The sequence below is a fragment of the Chamaea fasciata genome, unplaced genomic scaffold (genome assembly GCF_029207755.1).
Source record: "Chamaea fasciata isolate MVZ Bird 193981 ecotype frontalis unplaced genomic scaffold, bChaFas1.0.hap1 SCAF_2, whole genome shotgun sequence".
NCBI classification, from domain to species: domain Eukaryota; kingdom Metazoa; phylum Chordata; class Aves; order Passeriformes; family Sylviidae; genus Chamaea; species Chamaea fasciata.
The window spans coordinates 1525106-1542693 of record NW_027094087.1 but is presented as its reverse complement, the minus strand read 5'-3'; the positions used below and the strand labels follow the sequence as shown (position 1 = coordinate 1542693).

Genomic DNA, 17588 nt, shown 5'->3' with positions numbered 1-17588 from the left:
CTTGGCAGGGCCGGGTTTGCAGCAGGAACTCAGAGACAGGAATCAGAGCTTTAGAAGAAGAGATGAGGGAGGGGAACGGGCAGCAACTCCGGAGCAAAGCCGGCTTTCCAGCTGGTTTGGGATGTGGGACGGGTATGGAGCAGGATGTGATGGCTCTGAGTGAGTGTCCAAGCTGCCCACCCGTGCTGAGACACTTCTAGAAGAACACGGAAATATTCCAGGAGGGATGGACCCAAGCAGCCACAGGTACAAAGAGCATCTTCCCGAAGGATAAGGACAGCAAGGGGTGTTGTGCTGCAAACCCTTCCCGAGTGTGCTGCCAGCTGCACCAATATCCCACTTTTCAGTCGGAAGGTCAATGGAATCCTCTCTTGCTGAAGGCACCTGGGTGTCTTGGAGAAGGCTCAGGAACTTGGGCCATCAAGGGCATTGTCTAAGCCTGGAGTGCTCCTCTGGGATGGCTGATGAGGGCAATGGGGAAGGATCTTGGAGCTTTCCCAGCTCTCCTCCTCCCAAAGCCCACCTTTCTCCTTGGCCAGGGTTAATGGATTCAGCCACATGAGCCAAGTGCTCATCTGGGAGCTGGACACTCAAGAACTTGTCCCCTCACAACAGCTGATGAACTGAATTTGGAAAAAACGAGAATTGTGTAACATACATCCCAATTCATACTCCATCCTTCCACAGTGACCTTCCACACTCACCAATGGGAAGAAATTCCTTCAATTTTTAAATCATCTTCTCTCCAAAAAAAATTTGCAAAGTAAAAAGCAAGCAATTAAAAATAAAACTTCCTTCTACCAGGCAAAAATATCTGTCCATCAACACAAACCTCCAAAGCAGAGAGGGGAAAAAAATAAAATATCTGCTTTGAGTCTTTCTTGTGCTTTTATAAGTGGTACTGGAACAAACTGAGAGCAGGGATATTAAGGAATATTAAGGAACTATCACACTCCTGGAACAAAGCACAGCTCTGGAAATAACCTCCTCTAAATTCTGACTGGTCTTGTCCACTCAGCCTGACATTTGCCAGCAAGGAATGACTTTCTGACAGTCACCAGGTTCCTCCTTCCCTGAAGATTAATGCCACGGCAGGGAGAGGAAGAGGAGAAGGAAGGGCTTCCTCCTGGTGTATTCTCGGGGTGGTTTTTCAAGGTTGGTGAAAACTCTCTTGTGCAGCAAAGTCAAATTGGAATCTCTGCTCTGCCTGCACCTGGGGTGTCCCAGAAGAAGTCACATTTAAGCAGCCCTGTCTCTTCCCAAGGCCAGGCTGTGCTTTACTGGAATAAAACAGGCTCTAGTTGGATAAACTACGGCCTTCTTGCAAATGAGGATGTCAAAGATCCAGGTTCCTTTGGACAAGCCCACCTTTCACCGTCACCTCAGTGAAATAATCAGCAGCATGTGGCAGAGACAGGCAGGAGTTACTGGATGAGCTCACCGGGACAGCCCTTCCCAGTGGGAAAAAGCTGCAATGAGCAGACGCTGGATATGCTGGGCCACTCCTGGCTTGGATTATCCCCAGGCAGGCTCAGAGGAGCCAGCACACTGACCTACCTCAGCACCACATCAGCCTGGACTCCGTACACCTTCTGCTCCACCGCCTTCTGGAAGGACATCAGAGTGTTCTCTGGTGCCAGCTGTCAGGAAAACATGGGGGGAAAAAAAAATAAAAAAGCAGTGAGAGATCAGTGGCACGAGGGAAGTTTACAAAGCTGTGTCAGCAAGGATGCTGGGAGAAGGGTTTGGAGATATCAGGGACCCAAAATGTTATTATGCCACATCTGTCTGTGCCCAAAAATTCCTGTCTCTTCCGTACCTTAGAAAACAACTTAGACCACACATTGTGTAAGATACATTTTACCTCCACTTCTACTCATTCCATAAAGTCAGCTATTAGTCTGAAAATCAGTTTCTCTAACAACAGACGTTCTAGTTAGTCATACCAACAATTAAAAAAATAGCCTTCAGCCCAGAAAACTTATCCCTGTGGCTACCAGAGAGAAGGACTCAGATTTTATTTGAAATTCCTCCCTGCTGAATGGAGCAGATGGCAACGGAATTAGGGTTTGAAATAAAAATGGTGTGAAGACAAATACTTTGCTGTTCTACAAAAGCAGTACAGTGTAGCTGCTCCCAAAACACCCATGAAACAACAACAGGCAGGCCAGAAAAAAAGATTAAAATTGATAACTACAGGAAGAAAACCTGGCTGGTTTTCTGCACAGAATCACATCAAAACAAAGTTATTTTTGAAAATTTTTTTTTCCTTTTTTTAAATTCCGGTTTAGAGCACCTGTAACACCCTGTTTTTCCATCACCAGGCTCAGTTCCATCGGGACACAATGAGCATTCACATCCCCATGATTTACTCAGGCGCCGCAAAGAGGAATAATTAAGGGCAAAGGCCTAATTGCACCATGCAAGCAAAATCCAATAATAAAATAACAAAAATAAACATAAAGCTTTTTTGAGCACTTCAGAGTGGCTGCAAGTGACATTTGTTTTCTGATCACTTCACAGGCTTCAGGGTCAGCAGAGCTTTGGGGTAAAATAATCAGAGCAAACGTCAGCACCAGCCTTCACCCAGCTCCGGTATCTCAGCACCCAATTCCTCTGGCTCCAGCCGCACATCAATACAAGTTCATTTTTATGTCTGCTCAACAAAGGCCGCACAGAGCCACATTATCTCCCTAAAACAGCTCCCAGTCAAAGCCAGACTTGTTGAGGCGAGGACAGAGGCGGCACTGGGTCACCCAAGGTCGGGCTCCGAGAGTTGCTCTCCACACACATTCCCGGAGCTGTCAGCAGAGAGCAGCAGCCACAAGGAGCTGGAGAAGCCCAGCCAGGCTTGCTCAGATGGCCTTGGGTGGCCGTCACCAGCTCGAGTGCCCCTTCCCAAGCCGCTCAGGTTTCTGCAGGGTAACCCTGCGAGGCGATCCTCTCTCCGCACTTCAGCTTTGGCTTCTGCACCACCCCTGCCACGCAAACCTCTCCTACAAAGCTGCTGGTACAGGAATGAACTGCTGAGATTAATGCAATTTTTTTAACAAAAGGCTTTACAGCCAAACTGCTGTAACTAAAAAACCAAAATGCGCAATCTTTCTGCTTGTGCTTCACTCTGTTTCTCTCCAGGTTTTTTTTTAAGGGATACCTGCTTGGTACAACGTATTCAGGCATGCTGTGTCTAAAACCTAAATCCAAGGTTTGTAACAAGGGATACAACCAATTCCTTAAGGGACAGAAACCTTGGGGCACAAAGCAATGATTTCCAAACCTCCTGTCTTTTTAAACCATGCCCACGCCACTGAAGAGCCAGACAGACCCAGCACAGGATTTCTAGACGCTCTTCCTCCTCCCTGTGCTTGGCTTGAGAGACTCATCCCCTGCAAAAATCAGGCTGCTATTCATTTCTTCCTGCTGCAGAGACACAGCAAGTAATTTCTAGAAAATTACCGTGAATGAACTAATCTTGGTTATTTTTGAGCTTAGAAATCCATTGCAAATGCAATTCAAACAGAGTCAGGAGCTCTGGGGACCCTTCCTTAAAGAAGATTATGAAACTGTGTTGGAGCAGCACGACCTGGCTGCAGCTGGACATCACCACGTTGTCTTCTTCCTTTAATTAGCCAGAGCTTAAAAAAGAAACTCATGGCATCGTTTGTTGGGGAGGTTAATGAAGAAGCCTGGACAGAAGAACCAAATTTTATTCCAAACTAATTGCAGGCACTGCAAACCTCTGGTTGGTCTAGGAGAAAGTGTCCCTGGCCATGGCAAGGGCTTGGAACAAGGAGGTTTTTAAGGTCCCCTTCAGCCCAAACCACTCTGGGATTCTGTGATTAAGCACTAAAGGATCTGATCTTTTGTTTCATCAACAAGATTTAAGGGTATTTTCTTGTCCTTTTGGAAATATGGCCACCATTTAAATTTATTTTTTATTGATTTTTTTTTCCTCTTTAGCCCTCCTTTCCAGTATTCATTTCCTTGTGAGCCATGAACTGGACCAAAAACAAAACCAACCCACAAGGCAGGATTAAAGTGATACCTGAGAAATGGAATTTTCCTGTTGCGTAAAACAACGCCCTCTGGAAGTTCCCTGTGTGGGGCTTATTGTGGGATCTGCCAGTCCTTTGGATTTCAGCATTAGGGACCCATCATGCCAGGGGAGTAACACGAGAGTTCTGCTTAAAACATTAAGTAAAACCTATCTTCAATCCCCATATTTCAGAGAGCATCCGCAACTAACCCTGCCCATGGCAGGGGCTCAGAACTCCGTGCTCTTCAAGGTCCCTTCCCACCAAAACCGTTCTGGGATTCTGTGAGCCGAATCTGCAGTAAATTCCTCAGCCGGACCGAAAGGAAGTGAAAGAGCACAAAACAAACAGGAAAAAAACAAAAAAGAACAACCCTACAATGGACAAGAGGATAAACTCATGAGCAAAAGCCATTAGGGATTTAATAACTAGATGCAGGAGATGAGAGCTCATTATTGTACTGCCCACACAAGAAAGCTGAAGCTTGATTTAATGAAAGACGACCTGACCTGACACAGATTTATTTCCCAGACAAGCCTTTCTCCTGCTCTGGCAGAAGATGTTTATTGTGAGTGTTTGCTGCTATCAATCAGGCCAGCAGCAAGGTTAACTGCTCTTATTTTTAATATGTAAAGAAGGCGTGCAGCAGAGCAAATGCTTCTCGATTTCACCTGCACAAGCAGCACAAATCAAAGCTCTTTAGAAGCCTGAAGAATAAAAGCCGTCCCAAATGGATGGTGGCAGCGTTTGGGTACCTAAGAGAAGATGAAGGGAAGGATTCCACAACTCTTTGCAATACCAGCAGCCAAAATAAAGCAATGGCACAAACCAGCCCGGGCGAGGCAAAAATTGCCCTTTTGTTTGTATCTCAAACATCCGATTTGTCACTTGACTCTGGGTTCCAGCCCTGCTTTACTTCCACAGCAATCCCAGAGGCAGAAAGGGTGCCTCCAAACTGCGTTCGTTGTGTCCATTCCCTGGACACTGCCAGGTCCAGCAGCACCCTGTGCGCAGGGCTCAGGGTCAGTACTCACCATGGGTGCCCCACGGTGGCCCAGGATGGCTGGCTTGGGTCCCAGGGCTGCCTTCTCCATGATGCAGGGGGACGAGATGGACAGGGGGACGAGGTAAAGTGCAACTACAACTGCCAGGTACGCAGTGAACATCAGCATCTGGGAAGCTGGCACGGAGAGAGAGAGAGAGAGAGACAAAGAGATGGTGAAAATGCTGGCCCTGACCTCCTCACGCTACACAGCGGCACAGGTAAGGCACCTCTGTCTTCCTCCAGAGGACACACTGATCAGTCAGTGCCTCCAGTGTAAGAGCAGAGCTCTGTGTTCAGGGAAAAACATCCTCTGTAAAAAAAAAAAAAATAATAATAAATCAAACCCTGAAGGAGGTTTTCACTTCGTTCTGTATTGGGGAAACAATAAGTGAAGTGAATTGCTCAAACCCCCGGGAATGAGGCTCAAAACACTGTTGGCATTTCCACCCTTTGGGTGGGACAGCACCAAATTTTGCCCTGCCTGACAAGAGAAATAATTCACCGGTCACACATAGCTAAAAATAAGCCACGGCACCACGTCAGTGCATTTAAAGTTTATATTGGTGGTTCACCAGCACCACCCAATGCAGCTGCTTCTGCCCTGAGATTTGCACCAGAAAAATGTTTTACTGATCAAGCTGGAGATGTTTAAAGAAATCCCTGGGCTGTGAGGAAGCTGCAGTGCTGGGGGCCAGATGAGCAGTACTGCCTCCCATGCCACTCATCAGCCACCCAATTCCATCCATCAGTGACTTCCCACCAAGCCCAGGCTCCCTGGGAATCTTTGGAAGGTGCTGACAGAGGAACAGAATCACCCCCTGTGCCCCACAGATGTGTGCTCCTGATAAAAACCATCAGGCACCTTTGAACTCCTAAGGTATCTGGAGCCACTTGAAACCACGTATGTTACAGCAAAAGACTTGTAATTTTTAATTTTTTAGTCATTATTTATTTTGCAAGCTCATTAAGGCTTTGGAGCTCAAGGGATAACCTCCAAAAAAAAAAACAAAAAACAAAACCCCAACTCAAAACCAATTCCCTTAAAACAAATATTTGCAATGGATGCAAGATAAAGAAGGTGGTGTTTTGTTGGGTTGTTTTGGTTTATGTTTGGGTTTTTTTTTAAGGGAAGGACAGAACAGCCCAGCTCTGCTCCTGGCCACAACTGATCTGGTTTCACTCATAAACAGTCTCCTTTTTGCTCCCAGCATCTAATAGGCTCATTCACACATGTTCCCACAAGGCAGAAAGTAACTCCAGGAACTCTGCCAGGGATTTTTTCCTCCTCCCTGGCAGAGATGTCAGTCACTCCCTGAGCACTCAAGGAACTCAGCGACACCTTGCTAAGGGAGCTCACGCTGTGTCCTGCACCTTCAAGGTGTCACCAGCACCCAAACACCAACCAGGCTCTGCAAATTCACTCCTGCCAGAACAACAACAACAACAAAAATCTGCTCAGAAAAAAAGCTGAAATGCCACAAAGAAATGGCAAGAACAGGCTTGGACCAAGAGGCGGGGGGGGAAGAGAAACAAGGGGGAAAAGAAAAACAAGGGAGGGGAAAAGAGAAACAAGGGTGAGAAACAAGAGGGTAAAAAAGAGAAACAAGGGGGGAATAATGGAACCAAGAGAACCAGCCACTCCCCACCCTGCAGGGAAGGACACAGGAGGTACTCACTGGCTTTCTCTGTCCGTGCAAACTGCCCCGCCACCAACCACGACAGTGCTGTGACAGCTGCCAGGGCTCCTATATGCAAGAAAGGGGCTGTGGCCTGCAGGGCACAAGAACAGGAGAGGAAAACGTGATTAAAAACATCCCAGCACCTCGAAAATTCGCTGATTTTGCAGGTGGATTCCGCAGCAGCCTCCTGCAGCTGTTTTGCTTCTTCCAAATCCTGCCGCCACCTTTGGTATCCAGGCTGCTCTGAAGGGAAAGGAGGAAAGCTCTAACCCCGCTTTTAGGGGAATTTCTCCCTCAGTAACACAGATATTTGGGGAAAGGGCTCCTGGAGAGAGTCCAGAGGAAGCCACAGAGCTGCTCCAAGGGCTGGAACCCCTCTGCTCTGGAGCCAGGCTGGGAGAGCTGGGGGAGTTCACCTGGAAAAGGCTCCAGGGACAACTTGTTACGGCCTTTTAGGACTTAACGGGGGTCTGTAAGAAAAATGTGGACAGACTTTATCAGGGCTAGCTGCAGCAGGACATGAGGGAATGGTTTTGAACCGGAATAGTGTAGGTTCAGACAAAATATAAGGAAAAAAAATTCAGGATGAGGGTGGGGAGGCCCTGGCACAGGGTGCCCAGAGCAGCTGTGGCTGCCCCTGGATCCCTGGCAGTGCCCAAGGCCAGGCTGGACGGGGCTTGGAGCAGCCTGGGACAGTGGAAGGTGTCCCTGCCCGTGGCAGGGGTGGCACTGGATGGGCTTTAAGGTCCTTTCCCACACAAACCCTTCTGGAATTCTCTGAACACACTGGACTGTATCGCCAGGGTGCAGCACCATGACACCAAGTTGGAGATGTAGCATCTGAGTCACGTTTCTGCTCTCCAATTCCCTGCCTGAATCTTAAAAAATACCCCAAGAAAATAAAGCACTTCTGAGAAATGTTAGTCACTTGTGTGAATGCCATTCCCACCCCCTGCATTTGCATAGATTTGCATACTCCCAAATACACGTCAGCAGTCACCTCTTAAGAAAAATGGGCAAAATATTTTTGGACTCTTTTTTTTTTTTTTTTTTTTGAGGAAGAGAGGGGAAAAGGAACAGAGAGCAGATCTGTAAGAAATTAAATTTGCACATATTTTCCTTTCATACTTTCTAGCCCTGCAGGACACCACAAGTCTTCCTTAAAGCGATTTTCTCACTGCCAAGCTTTCGATTTGGGGTGTGACAACCATCAAGGCAGAGCTTCATCCGACAGAAACACTCCACGAATCCCATGGAATTCAGCTGCACTGGCCCCTTTCCTCCCCCAGGGAAGCAGACAACTTACCTGCAACGAAATAAATACCATCTCCCACTCGTCATCCCAAAGCTGTGCTATCGATGACATGGTCACCACAGTCGTAATCAAGGTTGTCACCAGGCCAATCTGCAATAAATCAGAGGGGACTTACAGGCTGGGGACTGACTGTGGTTATTATAAAAATTGGATAGGCTGGAGGAAATGGAGGGAGAAAACCTTTGCATGTAATAAAAAGGTCTGAAAAAAGCAGCGTGAAGACTCAAGGGGAAGGAGGTTGGGCTCATGACCTTTTATACAGGTACTGGGGCTGGGGAAGGGGCTCTGGATGGGACAGTGGTGGCATTGAGGTGACAGGCCAAGACCCAGCCCATCAGGACCACCCCCAGCTTCCCTCTCACGTGGAAGCACTCAGGGGTCTGAGCAAAGCAGCCAAAATGGAGACATGACCTCTGTGGTGAAGGTAAAAAGTTCAAACCATCGAGAAGTGCCACGGAAATAAGCGCAGCTGTAAAGGCTGAAAATCTGGGCTGTCTGTCTAAAAATAATTCCCCACTTTCTGCCTGTGTCTGCTATTCAGCCTCTGCTGTTCTGCCAAAGGATGCTGCCGCAGATCCAGAATCCGCAGGGGAGACTTGGCAGAAAACTGATCCCCAGAAATGAACGGATCCCGTCAGGTGCACAGGGCTCCTCTCGGCCAATTTCAGGTGTAATACCTCAGACCAGCAAACAAAACCCCACATTCCCAACATTTACAGAACCACTTTGGTACATGTAAACGGCATTCCCCTTCCCAGAGCCCTCATTCCCCTTGCTGTGGCCATCCTGTGGGGCACAGAGGTGTCGGGACACAAACCTCCAATCCCCTCACGCTCATCTTCGACTTGGCTTACAACCCTCAGCTCTCTGCACAGCATTACAGGAGAAAATGGGAAGGAGTTGTGTGGTTTGCCCATACCAGCCTTTGCCTCACACTTTCATCTGGATTTGAAGTTCATTCAGTGGAGTTCAGAGAAAAACATTAACTTATTCCACTCTTGTATCTCGACCTCCTTAGGAAGCTGAGGGAGGTGTGGGGAAGGGAAGAGACAGAGCAACACATGTGAGCTGTGATGAAAAGGGGGCTGCTCTGGGAGAAGGGGAGGAAGGGTGGGGGCCCTCAGGGAAGAAGTGATCTCCACCAACACATCCCTCTTCTGGACTTGCTCATCTCAGCCCACCAGCCTGTCTGAAAAATAACATTTCCCCTGATGAAGGAACATATGTCGGACTCAATAACCGATAATTTATTTTGCAGCAGCAGTCAGACAGTCCCTGCCCCCTCTCTGATTGCATCCTCTCCCCCTGAGGAAGCATGATTGCTCTCATCTCTAAGGAAAAGAAAAAAAGAAAAAGGCAGGGTGGGGAAGTCTCTGCTCTCCCTGTCCTGGGAAGTGCTCAGGCTCTGATCCTCCACGACCTCATCACGTGCAGGGTGTCAGGAGGAGCTGTGTATTGGCAGATCCAGGACTAGTCCCCTCATTTCCAATTAGCAGATTGCCAGCTACAACGGGATCCTGCCAACCCATTTTCTCTCCCTGCACAGCCTTCCCCTCCCCTTCTGTGCTCCAAAATCTCTTTTCTCGTGTCTCACAGCAGTGTTTCTCCAAGTGCTTTACGCACAAATCTCCTTGGGGCCAGCAAACCTCACCCTGCACGTTGCACGCTCTCAGCTTTAACAGCTACACCTCCTCCCAAGGCTTTTCCAGCTGGTCCCTCCAAGGCCACTCTGAAAACAGCCTCACATCTGCTCAGCCCCTCTCCAGGGCTGGGTTCAGCACAGAAAGGAGCTCAGAGAGGCTCCTGGAGCACCTGAGCTGGGAGGGAATCAGGCTGCTCTAAGCGCTGGTGCTTTCTCCACCTCCACAGGTGGCAAAAGCAAAAAGGCATTTCACCCAAAAGCATCTCACCAAATCCTTTGTCCCTCCCCAGGCTTTGATGGCTCTCCTGAGCAGTTTGCTGTAGGTATGCTCTTCCCAAAGACACGGGGACAGCAAGTGCCACCCCCCGCCTGCTCCTCGGGCTCCCACATTCCCGAGGTCCTGCCCCCCCTCTTGGAGCTGAGATTTACCTTGTGCAGCCAGTGCAGGTTCATCTGCTGTCCCACAGCAATGTGACACAGCGCCAGGATCTGCAGGGGACAAAGCAGGAGTCAGGCAGAGGCACATCGTCCCCCTGAGGGGTCTGAGCACGCAGGGACACGTCACCACCCGAGGGGACAAGCCCAGGAGCCAGCAGGAATGGAGGCAGGATGGGCCAGCAGCTCCTCTCCCAAGCCAAGGATGTGGAGGAAAAGGCTTTGTCACTCCATGGGGGTTCAGAGCCTGGCCCGCAGCTCCTGGGGCTGCAGGATGCGGCGCCTGTGTGTGCCCACCTGAGAGGACGCTGCCCTGAAGGTGCCAGCAGCCTGGGATGAAGGGAAACAACTGGCACTTGCGGCCAGAAGTGGAAACCGTGCCCTACTATGGGAAACAGGAGCTGTATTCCTCCTCTGAGGGGATCTGCCTTTTACTTTTGATCACCTGAGGTCAAAGGCCATCAATTTTCGCACTTTCAATTTTATGCAACTTAAGGCTAAGAGAATGAGAGAGAACTCCTCAACTCCCAGTTGGCCTGAGAAGCTCGAGGCCTTTTTAAAGCCAACACCCAAAGCTGTAAGAAATGGGATTTCCTTCTACTCACCAGTAACATTGTAATGTAGGTAAAGCCAGCAGCAGTTGTGACGAGGATTGGAATGGACCAGTCACTCCAATATCCCATTCGGTTGTATAAAAACCTGGAAGAGAAGTGGGAAGGACAGGTCAAGAAGGGATTCGACACCAGAACAGCTTCACTAGGGTTAGAGAAGACTTTGGAAAACAGATCTCTCAAGAATAGAGACAGGCAGCAAAAAGCACAAGTGACAACCCAGTGCTCTAATCCCTTATGGAAATTAACTGGATAAAGAGAAGCAGAGAAACCCCAGAATCCTTCTTACATCTTTTGAGAGCTCAAACCTGATCTGGATTCAAATTTTTCCATCAAAAAAACCATCCCTAAATTGGCTTGGGTTAGGGTTGACATTATCTCCATGCAAACCCTTTGGCACAACAAGGACAGAGGATGGTTCCAGGGTGGAATCAGCTCATTCAGTGAACTGGCCGGGATCTCTTTTTGCCTCTTGGTGCCTTTTTTTTTTGGTTACGACAGTCAGAAATGCTGCATTATGTAAACGCAGGTCAAAGACTCAAACTCCCTCCCAGCACTCAAATCCAGCATCATTCATCAGCCAGAAGCTCTGGTCTGCTTGGACAAACTCTGGGGTGATTTTTGGGGCTGTCCTGTTGTTGGATTCCATGATATAATTCAGGCTATTCTCTGATTCCAGTTCTGTCCAGGAGTAAAGCTCCCCTTTGGGATCTGGAAAGCAAATCCTCGGGCTCAGCAGGCATGGCCCATGTCCAGGTTCTGCCCAGGGAGCCAAAGAGCACAGAACCAGGGATCTGCAGGGATTCAGACGTGCTGTCAGGAAAAAAGAGGGAAGAAAGGAAAGAGGGCTCCTCTGAAGTCTTTGCTGATGCCACCCCCCAGAGCTTCCTCGGCTCTCAGTCCATTTAAGTTTTCGCTCTGATGTCCCTTCAACGCCCCTCTGAGAGCACCAGGCCCTCACTTGATGTGTAAATGATTGTTTTAAACTGCTGGGGCCACGAAGCAGATGAACTTTCTCCAGAACCAAGGAGGAAAACATTTGCTACACGGACTTGCGTTTCTGGTCCTGCTCCAGGGGGAACACAGGCAGGTTCACAAATGACAGCATCCCCCACAGCCTGCCTGAGCTAGAGCGAAGCCTTCTGGTGCAGCACAAACCTCAGACCATACTGCCGACAGGTGCAAACACCAAAAAGGGAAATGCCAGAATGAATATTTAATTTTTTTTTAAATGAACTTCAGAGGCACAAAGCACCTTCACTAACAAGGACCTGGCTGATAGTCAGCCTTGAGGGAAAAAAAACCCCAAAACCAAAACCAACTGGTTAAAAGCCTGAAGCAATACATGCTGGGCCACAATTCTGCCTTGTCCTTCTAAAGCCCATTCCAACCCCAGAATAATCCCTTTGGCTCCTTACAAGCTGAAATGACCTAACTGCTGCCCAAGCTGCCTGACACGCAGGTAAAAAAAGATGAAAAACCTCCTCAAAGGTGGCAGAGGGGAAAGGCCCTCTGAAGTTTGGGTTGAGTCTCCTGGAGGGAGCTCCCAGCTTGCCAAACAATCCGTGGAGCAGAGAGGAAGGCAGCAGGAGCAAGCAGCAAAGAAATCTTGCCCAAAAACACGACCCAGAAGTGACGACAACGGAGGAACAGCAAAGGTGCTGTTTCTAAACACCAGGACCTCACTGTGCCTCGCCAGCAAGAGGTTCGGTGCCCTGCTGGGAATAAAATGATGCTTTCAACTCCTTCCCACCCTGCCTGGCCCAAAACTGCTCTGTTTCCACGGAGCCCATGCAGCTGTGCTCAGAAACAATGGAAATTATTTCTGTCCCTTGCCTGGAACTGGCACGGCTGTAATTAACACCTCACCCTGTGTTCTCCTCCTGCTTTCCACAGCTGCTTTCCAGAAACCCTGCTCGACCTCTGGTGCCAGCGTGTGGGGCAGGGATCTAACTGGGGTTACAGCACACACAGAGCCCGGAATGGCAGTGCCTGAAAACGCTGTTTTCCACCCAGGGAGCCTCTTCCAGACCTGTGGTGCACAAGAGGGAATCCTTTCCCAGTGCTGGGCACAGTCCAGACGTGCTTCCAGCACCCCGGCTTGCATGGCAGGGACAGGGTTTGGGCTGCAGGTGACATCTGGACGTGTTAAATCCCAAATGCCTCTTGCATCCAGAGCAGACTTGCACATCTCCCCCCATTCCTGCAAGAATATTTGGGCACCCAAAACTTGGCAGCACTGCAGCTGCAGTGCCCGTTCACAGCATTCCCAGGGCTTTCCTGCATTTCTGAAGGATTGTTTTGAGCCCTTTCACAGCTCTGAGCTCGCACAGAGTTGGTTTTGCACCAGGGTGGGCTTGGAGCAACCACATCTTTACTGAGGGTACAAACTGAAGAGGAGAGGGGCTCCAAAATACCACGTTAAAAAAGGGATTTTTATCATCATGTTGCAGATAATCCAGAGCCATGGTGATGGTTTCACTTCTCCCAGTGAGGGTGTGAGCAAAGAGAAAAAAAACCGTTTCCTCCTGGGAGGAGCCAGCTCACATCACCGTGTTGGTAAACACTCTCCCTCCCCCAGCTCCAGCATCTAAAGCAGATGATTTATTTAAGGGATCAGCTCCCCGCTGTGTTTTAAAATGCACTTTACATCTGATGTTTGACAAGAAGATGATGTCAAAGCAGTTTGGTTAGAAGACAGCCCAAGGTGCTGTCAAAATGTTTTTAAGATGCTGCCGATAATAAAAGGGAGGATAATTTCCAGCACTGGAGGCAGCTGGCAACACCCTGAATTCCAGCACATCCCACTGCAAAGCTCCTTTTCAGCTCCTTCCAACTTCGTATAATATTTTCCACACCCATGTGCTTCAGGCTGAATTTTTGCCATGGATATTTTGTGGAACAGTCGCAGCCAAATTGCTCGGTCGCTTTCAAATCCAGCCAGCCATAGAGATAAACAAACAAAAAACCCAGCCACCAAGTGGAGATGTGAGGCCACGTTACGTCCACACACAGACGAGGCAGAAGCAGCCCTCCTCGAGCCCCACTTCCCGCCACATTTCCCCTTTATCATCATCGCAACTCCGTCCAAAGGCTCCGGACGAATCCGAAGGTGCGCCGAGCAGGCGCACGATGGCAACACCAAATCTCCTAAGGGCAGCTCTACTCACCAGTTGATTTCATTGTAGTCATTGTGAACTTCCCACCAGAAGTAAAACCAGACCAGGGTGAGGAAGAAGGATGAGGTGAGGATGAGGAACCAGAGGCGCTCCCACTGTGGAGGAAAAGAGAAGTCAGTGTCACTAGGACCCCGTTTGATCCCAGCTGTTGGGACTGAGTGGAGTAAAGAGGCATCTCCAAAGGCAGATTTCACACCTTTGCTCCCTGCGGGATGCAACCCTGTCCCCCAGGTCTGGGCAGAGGGGTCATTTATGTCGGTTCATCTTATGGGGGGCTGGAAGAGCATTTCTCCAGCTGTCAGGGAAGAGGGGGCATTTCCAGATACGGAGCTGGGGTTTGGTTTGGTGAGGGGTTTTTTTTTTTTTTGGTGGTGGTGGTTAAGGTGAGGGATTTTTTTTTGAGGCAATTGTTTAATTAACTTTTGCATTCTCATGAATATTCCCCTGCCTTGGGCTTAGCCTAAGTAGCTATCACACGGTGAGGATCACACAGCGGATTAGGGATGTTCCTACTCCTTATTCCTTCCCTGAGGTGCTCAGATCCTGCAGAGCCAAACCACCCATCCCCAACATTTATTCCTCCCACCACCACCACATAGTTTAGGCGTTCTGCAAACAGACCACACCAGCACCAGCATTCAGCTTTCACCAACACTTCAAATTCTACTCGACAACACACAAAAGAAATCCCTCGAATAAATCTGTTCAGTGCCCCAGCTGCAGGACCACGGGTAAAAATCCTAAACCACAAGGACATCAATCTGTGCCTTCAAACTTTCTCTCACCAGCACCATTTTGCTGCGAGAAACCTGCTTGGTTTCACCCCTTGGCCTTCAACTGTCCACACGTTTCCATTTCAGCAAGGAAAACACTGACAAATAAATTCTGCAAGGAAAATATTCCAACAGATCCTCTCTTCCCACAACGAGCAAGGAAGGATGAAGACTGGAAAAGACTGTGAGCAACTCTGCCACGATAATTCCCTTCCAGAGCCTCAGCATACATTGATCTTTTTGGAAAATGCTCTTTTTCTCTGGCGAACTCTGCTGGCTTTTTAATTATGCAAAACAATGCAACCAATGTAGTGACAAGAGAAACACTAAAAACCACCAGGTTTTGCCTCCCTTTCCATGCTAAGGGCTGGAGTTATCAACTTAACCGTGTGCTGACTCTTTTTTAATATGCACCACCCTGAATACCAACCCTGTGATTACAGCTCCTCCTTGCATCCTCCATCACAGGGGAAAAAAAAAAAAAAAATTCCAAAAGCAAGCAATAAAAAGGGCTGGAACGATTTGACTTTTGCTGTGCCAAAAATGATGTTTCCTGCTAGAAATTCCAAATTCTCGGCTGTATGACCCAAATCAAGATGCCCAGTTTTGCCCAGAGAAGCCGTGGCTGCCCCTGGATCCCTGGAAGTGTTCCAAAGGCTGGACAGGGCTTGGGGCAACCTGGGATAGTGGAAGGTGTCCCTGCCCATGGTGGGTGGCACTGGATGGGCTTCCAGGTCCCTTCCAAGCCAACCCATTCCCCTCCTTCTGGCTGCCTTCCAGCCTGTACATCTCCAACACCTCAAACCCTCAATTTCTCCCGTTTGTTGGCATTTCCTTTCCCCCTCTCCATTTGGGTCTAACGCCTCCTCGCACACACGTAAGTTAAACATGGGTTATATTCCCACCTATCCTTGGGGTTTTCCAAGGCAAGGGAGGTTTTAGGAACTTTTTATGCTGAAGATCAACGTTGCTACAAAACAAAATCCCACCCTCCAGCTCTTTAAAGGTCACTCAGGGCTGAGCTTTGCTGATATTCATGCACCGGGTGGCACTGATTTGATAAACAAGCCAAGGAAAACATTTTAAAACCTTTGAGCTCTTTTCCCCCCTATATATATAAACATAATTTCCCCCCCCACACCCCTTATTTACATGCAAGCAGCAGAGCTTGTGGCAAAAGCTCTCCAAAAGCTATTTTGGGTCTGTCCTTGAGGGTGCCCTTGCCGTGCCTTGCTGGCTTTGTGATAACCCAGGCAAATTCTTCTATCCCGAGGCATCCTTCAGTGAGTTCAGGCACAATTCTCAGTGGGCTTTCAGGAAAACGCAGAATATTGGATCTTTAAGGTCCCTTCCAACCATTCTCTGATCCAGTGATCAACAGACACAGTCAGAAGGGCCCCGAAGGGAAATTAAGGAAGACAGAGACATTTTACCGAGCTGTAGTCTGCCAGATTTTTTAAATTTTTGTTAAAATCACAAGATCCTTAATAAAAATTAAAAAAAATAAATGTGTTTCACACACATTCTCCACCACTTTTGCACATCCCCAATCCCCACCCCACAGCAAGTGGCAGCGAAACCAACTCCAGGTCAAAGGGTTTTGGAAAAAACAAAAACCCCAAACCATATTAAAGGAATTTGCTGCAGAAAAGCCAATGTTTGATTCATCTGTGACGCTAGCACACGGATTTTACCCACTCTTGTGCTTGAAGATTTAATCTTGTTTAAAACAGCACTGAAATTCGCATCACAGGGGACAGATTTTCCAATTTAGGGATCAGTTTTGGTTAACTGAAGCCTCTGCCAGTCTCTTTCGCCGCAGCTCCCCAAGCCAGAAAAAGCATTATTGACTGCAGTGGCACAGGAAGTTTATTTTATTTATTGCAGGATCTGTAGGAGATGTTATGAGGCTTAACCATACACACACTCCCACCAACCCCTCCTACAAGGACTTCCTCAGTTCAGTCAAACCTCCCATATTAGAAGCAGGAATTTCTCACCTATTTCGTTCCAGATGATCGCACATATGCCAGGAGACACCTCCCAGCGCGGCACCATTTGCGAACTAAAGAAATCTCTGACCAGGAAATCCGGGCTTGCTAAAAAAAGTTTCTTCAGAGGAGGCTCCCTAGAAATTCATCCTCTGCCAAAAACAACCTGCAGGGCCAATGCAGGTTTAGCCTCTGCCCCTGTGCCCAGGTGAGACCCCACCTGCAGAGCTGCCCCAGCCCTGGGCCAGCAGCACAAGGAGCTGGAGCTGCTGGAGAGAGCCCAGAGGAGGCCCCGGAGCTGCTGCAGGGCTGGAGCCAGGCTGGGAGAGCTGGGGGGGCTCACCTGGAGAGGAGAAGGCTCCAGGGAGAGCTCAGAGCCCTGCCAGGGCCTAAAGGGGCTCCAGGAGAGCTGGAGAGGGACTGGGGACAAGGGAAGGAGGGACAGGACACAGGGAATGGCTTCCCACTGCCACAGGGCAGGGATGGATGGGATATTGGGAAGGAATTGTTCCCTGTGAGAGTGGGCAGACCCTGGCAGAGGGTGCTCAGAGCAGCTGTGGCTGCCCCTGGATCCCTGGAATGTCCGAAACCAAGCTGGACAGAGTTTGAAGTGACCTGGGCTAGTGGAAGGTGTCCCTGTTCATGGCAGGAGTGGGACTGGATGAATTTAAAGTCCCTTCCAACCCAAACCATTCTACAAATCTATGATTTGTCTGCCAGACCTATTCCCTGATGAATTCCCTGCTGAACACAATTCCAGAGAATTCCAGAGAAGCCACACTCTGGTCCGTTTGATATCTGCTTGATGACTCCTTGTCGAGCCTTTAAATCACTACATTTCCCATTTTCCTCTCAAAAAGCAGATCAGCACTGTATCAGGGCTC

General features: G+C 48.8%; 1 protein-coding gene across 4 annotated transcripts in view; it reads right to left on the bottom strand.

Moving 5' to 3' along the window:
* Window positions 1-17588, bottom strand: part of GDPD5 (glycerophosphodiester phosphodiesterase domain containing 5) — a 102642-nt gene that overhangs the window by 15284 nt on the left and 69770 nt on the right. For all 4 annotated transcript variants that reach the window (XM_066207618.1, XM_066207623.1, XM_066207613.1 and 1 more), the window contains 7 exons: window positions 13932-14035; window positions 10756-10849; window positions 10145-10204; window positions 8065-8163; window positions 6756-6849; window positions 5069-5214; window positions 1558-1640 (listed from right to left, as the gene is read on the bottom strand). In XM_066207618.1, coding sequence (XP_066063715.1) covers window positions 1558-1640; window positions 5069-5214; window positions 6756-6849; window positions 8065-8163; window positions 10145-10204; window positions 10756-10849; window positions 13932-14035 — 680 coding nt within the window. The remainder of the gene's footprint in view (window positions 1-1557; window positions 1641-5068; window positions 5215-6755; window positions 6850-8064; window positions 8164-10144; window positions 10205-10755; window positions 10850-13931; window positions 14036-17588) is intronic.